Raw genomic sequence first — 12,817 nt, forward strand, 5'->3', positions numbered from 1 at the left:
GACTTGGGAGACCGAGCAGGATATGTGCAGTCGTTATCCTCATCTTTTCACCACTTTAGGTATGTCTCTATGCTAGTTCGAGGATGAACGAATTTTTTAAGAGAGGGAGGATATAACGACTCGGCTGGTTGTCTTGAGAATTAATGCCCCTATCCCCTATTAATTGCTTCCCCGTATCTTTTTCTACTATTGTGACATGTCGGGATGATTTGTTTTGAGTTTCGGAGTGTTTTAAGACACTTAGTCCCTAAATGAGAGCTTAAGTCTTAGAATTTGGACCATAGTCGGAACAGTGTGAAGATAGTTCCGTCGATTCCGTAAGCTCTGTTGGGTAATTTTGGGCTTAGGGGCGTATCTGGATTGTGTTTTGGAGGTCCGTAGCATTTAGGCTTGAAATGGTGAAAGTCGAATTTTTGGAGTTTTGGGCCGGTAATGGAATTTTTGATATTGGGTTCGAAATCCTATTCCGAAAGTTGGAATAGGTCCGTAGTGTTGAATATGACTTGTGTGAAAATTTGGGATCAATCGGACGTGGTTTGATAGGTTTCGACATTGGGTGTGGAAATTTGAAGTTTCAAGTTTATTAAGTTTGAATTGGAGGGTGATTTGTGTTTTTAGCGTTGTTTGAGGTGATTTGAGAGCTCGACTAAGTTCGTATGGTGTTTTAGGATTGGTTGGTATGTTTGGTTGAGGTCTCGGAGGCCTCGGGTGAGTTTCGGGGGCTTAACGGATTGGTTTTAGACTTATGCAAATTGCTGAATTTACTGCACCTGGTGTTTTCGCACCTACGCACTTTGGGCCGCAGAAGCGGCTGTAGAACCGCAGAAGAAGAAATGGGAAGGAGGTCTAGGATCGCAGGTACGATGGGAGTTCCGCATCTGCGATAGCTGCAGGTGCGAGAGAAGGAACCGCAAGAGTGGGCTGGGACCATAGAAGCGGACAAGGGTCCGAGGTGCGCACACGCCGGTGCGACCTCTTGATCGTAGATGCGGATGAGGTGCTTTAATTGAAAAATCGTACATGCGATGGGAATTCCGTAGGTGCATGACCGCAGATGCGATCTTTTGCCCGCAGGTATGATAATCGCTAGGGAGAAAAGGGCAGATTCGATGGTTTGAAATTCATTTCCAAAAATCGATTTAGTGCTCGGAGGGAGGCAATTTTTCGAGAGTATTTCAGAGGAAATCATTGGGTAACGATTTCTAATCCTATTTTGATCATATTTCATTAATCCATATTTGTTTTCTCCATTTAATTAATGAATTTGAGTGAGGTAGTTGGGAAATTGGGTGAAAAAGTTCCCCAACAAAAAACCTGAGATTTGAGTGGGATTTAGGCGTCGGATTTGGATGATTTTTGCACGAGTGATCTCATGAATAAATGGGTGTTCTTATTGGTAATTTTTCCCCGATTCCGATACGTGGGCCCAGGGAGGATTTTTGGGCGTTTTTCTATTCTCTTTACTTAGCTTTGATTTCATTAGCTAAATTAGTTGTTTGTAACTATATTTATGTTATGTAATTGATTTGGCTAGATTTGGGCCATTCAGAGCCGGATATTCGTGGAAAGAGCATTATTTCGGATTGATTTGAGCTTGGTTCGAGGTAAGTGGCTTACCTAACCTTGTGGGGGGGAACTGCCCTTAGGATTTGATACTATTGATATATGAGCGCCGTGTACGTGAGGTGACGAGTGAGTACACTGGCTATTTGTTGAAAACCCCATTTTCATTAAGAAAATATCTTTTCCCCTTTAATTGAGCAATACCAGTATATGTAATTATCCTGTTTAGTTTAGGAAAGCATGCCTACGTGCCTTAACTGCTTATCTGAACTCTGTACAGCATGCGTTTAGTAAGATTTCATGTTCTTCCTTGACTTGGATTTAGCCTAAAGTGTGTGGTTTCTTGCTATAGTTGTTATCCCTGTTTGGTTGAGCTGGATATTTACTTTGGGACTACAGAATGGTATTCCGGGAGATCCCCCAGCACATTATATTTACTTTGGGACTACAGAATGGTATTCCGGGAGATCCCCCTGCACATTTACGTGTTGAAGTACGGGACGGTATCCCGGGAAACCCCTTGTTGCTATAACTGTGTTCTGAGCTGTTGGCTTTCGTTGAATTTTATTCCTGTTAAATTTTCGTACTTATTTCACTGTAATACTTGTTTTCTGTCTTATTTTATTATATTTATACCAGTAAGGCCCTGACCTGATCTCGTTACTACTCGACCGAGGTTAGGCTTGGCACTTACTGGGTACCGTTGTGGTGTACTCATGCCCTTTTCTGCACATATTTTTCGTGTGCAGATCCAGGTACGTCTTACCAGCCACATCACTAGTGAGACGAGCCAGCTGTAGCAAGGTATATCTGTCGCGTCCGTAGACCTCAAAATCCCTACTATTCCACCCCATGTCAATCCTTCTTGTATTAACCTCTGGAGTATGGGAGTACTGTGTCTTTCTTTAGTTTGTGACTTATGACATTCCGGGTTTTGGCAGAGTTTATGTATTGTTTGGAAATGATTATTGTATATGCCGAGCGGCATCGCATTCCTTATTTAAATTTACTTATTAGTTGATAGCTTTTATGTTTTCGCTCCTTTTTTTTTCCGCAATGTTAAGCTTACCTAGTCGTAATCATAGAGACTAGGTACCGTCACGACGGTTCACGGAGGAAGAACTAGGGTCGTGACAATATATGCATTTCAAACGCCTACTAACTACTTCAATGTGATTTCTCAAATGCTCAATACTTACCTTACCAACTTTTTCAAAGACTATTTTGTTACATCTTCAGAATGTCTTGTTACCCCTTCTATCAATGTCACTTTCTAAGTCAAAAGCCTAAAAAGGATTTGCTCATATTCTGAATTGCAACAATAAAAAGTAAAAAATTTCATCTCAAGATTCTTGTATCCAACCAACTAATTCATGCTTTTCAAGTTGCAAATATCCAAACTAGTAGTAAAATAAATAATTATAGTTATGTTTCATTGCGCACACAATATATGATGAATTTTCTATATTTTTTGGAATTTTTACGCAAATACCCGGGATATCTATTGTTTATTTTATTAGTCATATACATATATTATATATTTATTATATGTAATTATATACATATAATACATAAATTTTGCATATATTATACCTTAACTGACTATTATTAGGTTAAGTGGTTGGGTGAGCGGTTATTTGAATTAATTCTTCTATTTTTTTCAAAATACATTTACATTTTTTTCTTGTGTTTTCTTGCACCCTTGATTGTTATAGTTCACATAAAACAAGAAAATGTCATTTAAATCATTAATCCATCATATTTCCTTTTCAAACTTTACCATTAAAAGGAGCAACAAAGATTGTCGAAAAATTAACTTAAATCGTGCTCACCTAAAGAAATAATCAAAAGATATATAATATTTGTATACTTAGTGTATAATTTATGTATATTAACCAGCTTATGTAAATACTATTTATCGAAGAACTAAATGTGTAACTTCCTCTAGATTGTAAATGCTAAGGCCATGATACAAGCACAACCAGTTGCGCCTAAAGTCCCGTAAGTACCAAAATAATATGTTCAACCTTTAATTTATTACTTAAAATTTTACTTATTACTTAAAATTTTACCAATATAACATCGACATGTCTCATAATTCATATTCTACCTCTAATATAAATCACCTAATTGACCATTATAATCTGGTAAGTTAATTGTAACAACATTGAACTTCTCACTACATTTATAAGAATCACTGATTACAACTCTCAAGTTACTGAATTACAATGAAAACTACTGAAATAACAAGTAACTAAGGATAGAGATAAGAATTGGGATGAGAAGATAGAAGGAGATGAGATGCCAAAAGAGTCGGGATGAGAAATACAGGGTTGTCTTGGCACATAATTCAACATGCCTACTGATAGCGGTACCCTATGTTACTTAATCAGCATGGATCACAGATTAATCTTTGTGAATGAATGGCCCAATTGCTTCTTCTCGGCGCAATGTCTATTTGCGTGTCATCCTTGTTGGTGTTCATGTTGAGTTGGGGCGATTCACAACATTAATTCTTGTAAAATCAGCAAAACTAACCAGGTGTCTGTAAATGTAATGTCAACAAGTCATATCAGTACTTCATTAGCATGACATTAACTGTGAGTCAATTCACTAATTTGGAAACCTATCCGCTCCCCATTGAGTCCGGAATTCAATTGTGGTTCTTTTGGATTCAAAATACATAAATAGGTAGAAAAAGAAAGATGACATTTTTCTATATAGTGCCAAAATACTCAGCGCTATACATTAACGTTAACTGTGCCGTTAATGTATAGTGCCAAGTATTTTGGCACTATACTGAAAAAGCTGACACGCCCAGATATAGCGCCAAAATACTCGGCGCTATACCCTTTTTTAAAAATCGTATCGCCTTCTTCATCGTCGTTCTGGTTCTTCTTCCTCAATATTTTACTCCTTCTTCTTCTTGGTCCTCCCTCCCATACCGGCTGCCCCACTATTTAAAAAAAAAATTCTGGGTCCCCTCGTCACATAAAAGGTGAAGAACGTAGGTCCCACATTCGAGTAGAGCTTCGTATTATTGTTGATTCACACTTCCGGAGTCAAAATTTCAATCTATTTGCTTTCCGAAAATTCTAAATCGAGGTATTTCGGTTTATTTTAAGTTGAAACTTTTATAATAATGCATATTATTTGATTTGTATGTGTTCTATTTCGGTTTGTATTTTTTTTTTTTGAAACTAGCATGTTAAATTTATCCGGATTTAATATTAGTGTTTTATAAAAAAATATAAATTTGTCTGTTAATATCCTAATTTATATATATGTGTTTTCATGCCGTTTTGTGCTTTATTTGCAATTAAATTTATTTGTTGTTTATGTTTAGTTTAGATTATTTTTTTAGCGTAGTAAAATCTAGACCTTTTTAGCGTAGTAAAACGTAAACCCTTTTACCGTAGTAAAATTTAGAGCGTTATAGCGTAGTAATGTGTAGTATTTTAGTTTAGAATTCCTTTTGTTTAAGTATCTTATACTGGTAGTTGAAAATGCAAACTTTGTACAATTAAGTTAATAATTGTATCAACACACATAATTAGTAATTTGTACATTTAAGTTATTAAAAAATATGAATTTAAATTATAAAAAAATACATAATTATTAATGATAGTTTGGTGCCACTGGCCCTCAAAATATCGAGGTATGTATGTATGTATGTATATATATATATATATATATATATATATATATATATATATATATATATATATATATATATATATAATTTGTACAATTAAGTTATTAAAAAATATGAATTTACAGTTGATGACATGGACGCGACTATACATCCCGGCCCTCGGACATTGGATCTATTAGCCCTACAGCCCCAGCATAGATCCGAGTATATATGGGACGGACAGTTGCTTACGCAGACTTTCCGGGCCAGGAGAGTGGATCTATTGTGGGAGTTTTTGAGTCCTCCCCGCGTTCTACATCCCCGCGTGGTCCATTACCTGGAGGAGATGGGATTATATAGGATTATTAGGATTGGTCGGATACAGCTCGACTATGCTTTGATCACGGCCTTGATTGAGCGGTGGTGACCGTAGACGCACACTTTCCATCTGCCCATCGGTGAGGCCGCCATCACACTCCAGGACGCTGAGATTTTATATGGCATGTCCGCTGATGGCTTGCCAGTTTTACTGCCTGCGACCATGAGATATTATTCGCGGCAGGCATATTGGGATATGCTGCACATGCTCACGGGTTTCATGCCGGAGGACGAGGAGGTAGCGTCTGGGTCCAGTCGTATGCAGTTGGTCCCCATTAGAGACCACCTGGTGCAGATCCACCATACTATCACCGACGAGTTAGCGGAGGTGGATGTACAGCGATATACGAGCCTCCGTTTTCTACATCATATTGCCCGATTCGAGGATACAGCCATCTACAGTTGGGGTGGTGCTGTCATCTCATATTTGTACAGGCAGATGTGTCGGGCTTGCATCGGCACACAGAGAGACGTTGGTGGCTTTCTGCCGCTTCTACAAGTGACAACATATTCAAATAATATGTCCATTAGTTACAATTCTACCTAGTTATAGTTAATCTTATACTTTACGTCAACTTTGTATGTTAGGTTTGGGTCTGGGAGCGATTTCTGCAGTTTCGGCCACCTCTACCACAGCTACCGGCTAATGTAGAAATTCCGCAACTCCCTCTAGCTTGTAGGCGGGTTATGCGTCGTACTCTTGCACGAGAGTATGATGCCCATCATAATCTCCCCCTCTACAGGGATGTGTTGGATCTACTGGAGGACGCACAGGTGAATATCTAACTAAACTTACCTGTTATAGATTAACTTAGTGTTGCGCATACTAACGGTTTGTGTTCTTATTTGATAGTTCATCTGGACGACGTACAACGATGAGGTGATAGGTACCCTGCCACCGTATTGCACGTTCGGCCGACATAGTTAGAGGGCTTCTGTTCCGCTCATATGCCTCGATATTGTCGAGCATCATGCCTCCGAGCGGGTATTTCGTCAGTTTGGCCTGCCGCGGCCTATACCAACTCCGCCTGCATGGCATGCTTTACATTATGAGAGGGATGATCGGTCCAGGACGGATGACACATTTATGGCATGGCTTAACGAGCAGTTGGGTACTTGGGACAGGCGAAGGGACTTGACCCCACCTCCACAGCACTTTCCTATTCAACGTTATATGGCATGGTACCGCACGGTTTCCCGACTTTTTATCAGGAACCCGGTTTATTAGGCACACGGTCGGTACGTCCCATACGCCGGGAGACACGAGGCCCTGGTATGTTTTCTGTTATTATTAATTATATACCTGTAATTTAGTGCCAAATATGTAGTTTATATTTTTTACTTTGTGCAGGCGATTGGATTGCATATTGTCTATCATATGGGGCAGCAGATGCAGAGTCATGTCCACGATCCTGTGGCCATGCAGGAGTGTAGTCGTCGATTCATGGATGTGGCTTCCCAGACACTGCAGCGAGCCTGATTGGATCAGCGTTTGCTACATGAGGCTGATTATATGGACCCAGTGCAGTACCATCGAGGTCATGGTATCCCACGAGCTGGTGGTGCCCGACGAGCTGGTGGTGCCGGACGACGTGGTCGTGGGCGGAGAGGAGGTGGTCCCCAGCAAGGGAGCATTGAGGTTCCTGCTGATGATGTTGTTGATGATATGGCAGGTGGCATGCATGAGACGGACATGCCGTCTTACAGCCTTGGAATTTATCGCACTCCAGTGCCATCGCAGGTGACCCCATCAGGTCAATTATTGATCACGGGCTCGGATATTCAAGGAATGGATTGGGGTAGAGGATTGACCGACCCGAGATTTTTATAGTGGGCGCCGACTGAGTTATGGCTCCACATCACATGCGCAGATATGAGTTTATTAGTATTGAATTTGAATTTGTTTTAACTGTAACTTATTTATTTTCTTTAACTTTATTAATTTCCTTTTTAAGGCTTCATACGATGCTATGACAGATGACTACATTCAGGATCTAGACGCGATGATGGTAAGACAATATAAATTGTTGTGAATTGTTATGTAGTTTTCTATACTAAGTTTCATATTTTTATGTAGCCTTCTACTGGAGCTGACAGCACCACCGATACATGTCATCCTGCGCCACATCCGTCTATAAGGAGACGACTTGATGATGATGATCCTGATAGCGTACCCGGGCGGGAGGGGATGCGCCTCAAGCCAGCAGCTGCATTGAGACACACCGGATGTGAGACACATCGGATGCGGTACACATTGACATGGTGTAAATAATATTTTTGTATACATTAACAATAATATTTAATCGAATATGCCCATTACTTTTTTTAGTTCTCCATTCGTTTGATAGTTTCATAAAATAAAATTTAGAACAACACAAGCATTAAACTTAACTTCCACTTCAATTAAAATAAAATTTAGTACAACACAAGCACTTAAACTTAACTTCCAGTTCAATTAAAATAAAATTTAGTACAACAAACAAGGAAAACATTACTACAGCACAAACACAAACATAGCAGGCCAACATAATAAAAATATATGAAATATGAAAAATACACTAAACACATACATGCCAATGTTTAGCTCCGGTTGCCATTTATTCTCCACTCCAACCACTTAAATCGTTCTTTCCGTTGTTCCTTTTCTTCTTCTACCTCTTTCAGTTTCGCCTTCACCTCCGCAAGTTCCCGTTTATATTTTTTTTACGTTCCTTTTGTGTTTCACAATTTCATTATGTTTTCCATTTTTCTTCTCTCACCTCCTTCAGTTTCGCCCTCAAGTCTGCAATAATTCTATTGTTTTCTTTTTCATGTTGTCGTTGTCTTAAACACATATTATGAAGAAACTGCAGTTGTTCTCTGTAACATTCCTGATAACATGGTTCATCAACCCATTCCTCAAAATCACAAATAGGTTCGCCGGGAACCTTGTAAAACTGGTTCATACAGTGCTAGTAGCGGCGTCCAACTTCACCACCGTCCCAACAATTTTGCATCAAGCATACTTTTCCACAGTTGCACTTTGGTGGACGAAGAGGTTGAGCCATTTGTGAAATATTTGCTTTTAGTAAAAAAAAACCCTTACTTTTAATGAAATATTTGCTTTTAGTAAATTTTGAGCATACAAAATAACTACAATGAACCCGTTATTTATAGGCGAGTCAACATACACATAACGTACTATCTAATGGCGCTATATTTTGTGTGTTAAATATCATGATGTTGACAAGACAACTTTATGTCAGCTGGTCAGCTTTTTCAGTTCGACAAGACAACACACACATAACGTACTATCTAATGGCGCTATATTTTGCGTGTTAAATATCATGATATCGACAAGACAACTCACACATAATAAATATACAGATAATTTTATTAAATTATTATTTAAATAGGTAAAATGGGAAAGTACAAATCATAATTAACAAGCATAACTTTATTTCATAAATCTTGCAACATAGACATAACAACTAATTATTACAACATCAACTCATGGGTAGTTAGGTACACTAGAAGAACACGCACCCCGAGTTTGATTACTGATTCCACCCAAAGGATATTTTCTACGGTCGTGTCCTGTTTGCGAGCATATACCACATTTGCGCGCATAAACAATGTCACTAACATCCATTTGGTTTCGTATACGCGTTCTCTTCTGCACCTATTTTTTTACGCAAATAGGACTTGTTACACACCATTTTAAATGGTTCCAAAGGCCAATAATGCTCAACACCCACTGACTGCAACTGACCACTATATATATTTAGGTATTTGGAAACACTATATTGTTGATCAACATAGTTGGTCTCTGAAAAACACTCAAGGAATGGTGGAATAACTTTCATAATCTCAAAGTGGTTGGGGGGTTGCATGGACCATTTGCATTTAGGACAGGAGATATTACCTAAAATGTCAAATACATTGATAATCCCTTAAAATTGTCACCAAGTTTCATTTAGACACCTTAATTGAGGCCTTTATCTGTTAGACACTTTTTTCCACCATCTATTAGACACTTATAGCTTGTTTGGCCAAGCTTTTCCAAGATCAAGAGCACTTTTTTTTCTCAAAAAAAATATTTTTTTCAAAGTTAAAGTGTTTGGCTAAGCTTTTATATATAAAAGTGCTTTTAAGTAGAAGCAAAAACAGTTTTGGAGACGCCGAAAAAAGTAGTTTCTCTCCAGAAACACTTTTTTGAAAAATATTTTTGAGAAAAATAACTTAGAAATACTTTTTTACAGCTTGGCCAATCACTATTTGTTACTCAGAAGTACTTTTCAGATTAATTAGTCAATCACGAGCTGCTTCTCAACAAAAGTATTTTTGAAAAAAATATTTTTCAAAATAAACTGATTATAGAAGCTTGGCCAAATAGACTATTATTGTATATAAAAAATGTAGCTATCGAGCATCTTGAAATTTTTCTATCATCTGAAATTGGTTGGAGTGAGGGTGTTTTATGGTGCGTGTGTGGACCATAATTTGCATTTAAGATTTGCAGATATTATCAAGATGAAACTCATATACGCCACACGAATGTGAAACAACAAAATTTACAAACAAAGCACCAAATCATAATTATTATTAGTTCTCATAACTTGGTAGGAATCCAAAAACATACACCGAATAGAAAGTAGGAAACATAAAACAATTTTTGTGGGAAGAAGAAAAAAAAAGAAGCTAAGTAACATTTCAAACAAACTGCCCCTAAAGTCAGACAATAGGGTAAGTTGTCCTAATATGAAACTTAGTAGCCTTCTGGCTTGTAGGCGATGAAACTGATGCACTGCACTTGACGCACGTTGTCGAATCCAATGATACGGATCCAGGCCTGTGGGTATGCCTTCTTCGCCTCTTCTACCTCAGCCAACACTTGGGTGGCATCAGTGCATCCGAACATAGGTAGCTTCCACATGGTCCAGTATCTGCATCAGTACCGGATTCAGGATTTAAAATTCAAGATTTCGTTCTTCTAAAACATGGTCTCGAAACATGATTTTGTACTTCTTTTCAAGATCTGCGTACATATATCTATAATTTAACTAAAATATTGTGGATTTGGTACTGACCTGCCATCATAGTATCCTGGTGACTTGTTGTTTTCACGATAGACAAATCCGTGCTGCACATGCAAAATAATATATTAAAGTTAAAAGTTAAATTTTTTCTAAATATATAAATATATCGTCTTCTTCTTTCATTTTTTTTGTGGAACAAATAGAAGGAAAAAAATGTCGCATAAAATTGAAGGAGTATGCAAAATTTAGAACAGATATTGACCTCAGTCTCGAATTCCAAGCAAGGAACCCATCCATTTTTCAAAAGGTACTCAACTTCACTAAGCAATTGCTCCTGGCTCAAATCAGGAAGGTATGAGAGAGTCTCGTACTTCTTCTTGTTAATTGGTGGCCACACCTATATTCCACCAAAATAGAATTTTTAGCTATGACATGTTAAGATGCATTAATTGTATCAAAATTTTTTGCACTGTCATTGTATATAAATTACCTGCATGCATTGCACTCTTCCGCCGTTGCTGGCAATGGAAGTGATGTCAAGGTTTTGCTTCCTTGAAACAGGGAATGAGGCAGCTGACTTAAGGCCAGTGAAAGGTGCAACCATGTTAGCTTGAGCAACATTGCTGCGGGTGGCAACTGCTGCAGAGGAAAGAACTGAGGAAGCCATTGTTAATTACACTTTAAGACAGAAAGATTTCTCTTTCTCCCTTTCCTTTTTTTTCCTTTAAACTTCCAAGATGGTCATTGCATAGTTGCCCACCACTCTATATATAATGATAAGGTTTTACATATTTCCCATATCTAACGGACAAAAATCAACAACCCCCTCATCTTGGAGTAAAGCTAACCATTGGATTATGTGGTTCTTGATTCACTACACAAAACTTAATATCCACACATGAAAGGTTGGAAAATTATATTTTGAGCTAAGCCATTGATCATTTAATTCACCACAATGGAGGTGCCACGTGTAAGCACCTCAGTAATCTTATCTCATCCTAGATGGGGTAGGAAGAGGATATGAATGTGTGGTTGAGGTTGGTTTTTTTTTTTAAAGTCCCTTTTGCTTGGACTATTGCGGTATTTGTTTTTGTATGTATACATATATTTTTGTGTTTCAAAATATTCAAACTAAACTTAATAGCTAGAGTACTCTTTGTGAAAGCAGCTATTCACTACTCAAATGCAAATTATGTTCATCAAGGCTTCGATTCTTTATCACATGAGAAGCAAACAAAGACATAATTAACTTTGTAAAAATCTCAATGAACTATATATGACATTGGAGTTGAGGCATTCTTTAGGAAATGAGAGCAAATGCCATACTTTAATCAAAATGATCACTAAATATAGTGTTTCATGATTACAAAAACATTGTCAAAACGGACAAGGGTTCTGATTGAATTAGAGACAAAATGGAAATTATATAGAGAGGAGAGGAATACCATAGTAGAATAGGAGCATTGGCGAGCCTCATCCGATCTTTTATGCTAGACTGATTAGATTGTGGAGGTTGGTATTGTTGCCTCTGCTAATTTTGAAATCATGTAGTTCCTTGTTCCTAAGGTCTCGAATTATTCTACTGCCATAGGTTCAAACTACAACTTGGTGAACTCTACGAAAAACCTGGGTGCCTCTGCCCGATGGAGTTAAAATTATTACCACTTTGATAGTTGCCTCTGTCAGTACTTCCCACAATATTTACCACTTAATCTGCAGTTGAGGCCTAACACATGTGTTGGATGATCCATTTCACAAAAGTCATAAACTGATGATGGATGGCTCTGGACCTTGTCTAAGGTCAACTTTCTTATCTCTTTGGTCATGGTATTTACCTGGGCTTGCATTGATGTATTAGAGTCCACCTGGTGAACCCCAGTTGATTTTCTTCTATCATTACTCTCAGCGGACCATTGGTTAGCATCTTCAGATGGCTCATCAAGAATCACAACAATCTCCTTAGGGGTTTTCTTCATTAAAGGACCTCCAACTGCAGTACTCAGAGGTCGTCGTGAGGAAGGTGTCAGTCCATCTCAAAAGTCCTGGAGTTGCATTCACAATTCGATTCCATTATGCTAACACTTTCTCGCTATCTCCTTGAATCTTTCTCAAGCTTCGATGACCGTTTCAGTGTACTTTTGGCAGAAGTTGTGGATTTCCCTTCTGAATTTCACTGTTTTTGCAGCTGAGAAGTACTTGTCCAGAAACGTTTTTTTCATATCTT

At 38.1% G+C, this 12,817-nt stretch overlaps 1 protein-coding gene across 1 annotated transcript; it reads right to left on the reverse strand.

The window, feature by feature from the left end:
• Positions 1-10,127: 10,127 nt before the first annotated feature.
• Positions 10,128-11,501, reverse strand: LOC107802883 (ribulose bisphosphate carboxylase small subunit, chloroplastic). The gene is made up of 4 exons (XM_016626460.2): positions 11,084-11,501; positions 10,856-10,990; positions 10,645-10,697; positions 10,128-10,500 (listed from the first exon to the last, which is right to left on the reverse strand). The coding sequence occupies exons 1-4, from the start codon at positions 11,258-11,260 to the stop codon at positions 10,323-10,325; spliced, it is 543 nt and encodes a 180-aa protein (XP_016481946.1). The 5' UTR covers positions 11,261-11,501; the 3' UTR covers positions 10,128-10,322.
• Between the last annotated feature and the right edge of the window lie 1,316 nt (positions 11,502-12,817).

Source organism: Nicotiana tabacum, chromosome 21 (genome assembly GCF_000715075.1).
Source record: "Nicotiana tabacum cultivar K326 chromosome 21, ASM71507v2, whole genome shotgun sequence".
NCBI lineage: Eukaryota > Viridiplantae > Streptophyta > Magnoliopsida > Solanales > Solanaceae > Nicotiana > Nicotiana tabacum.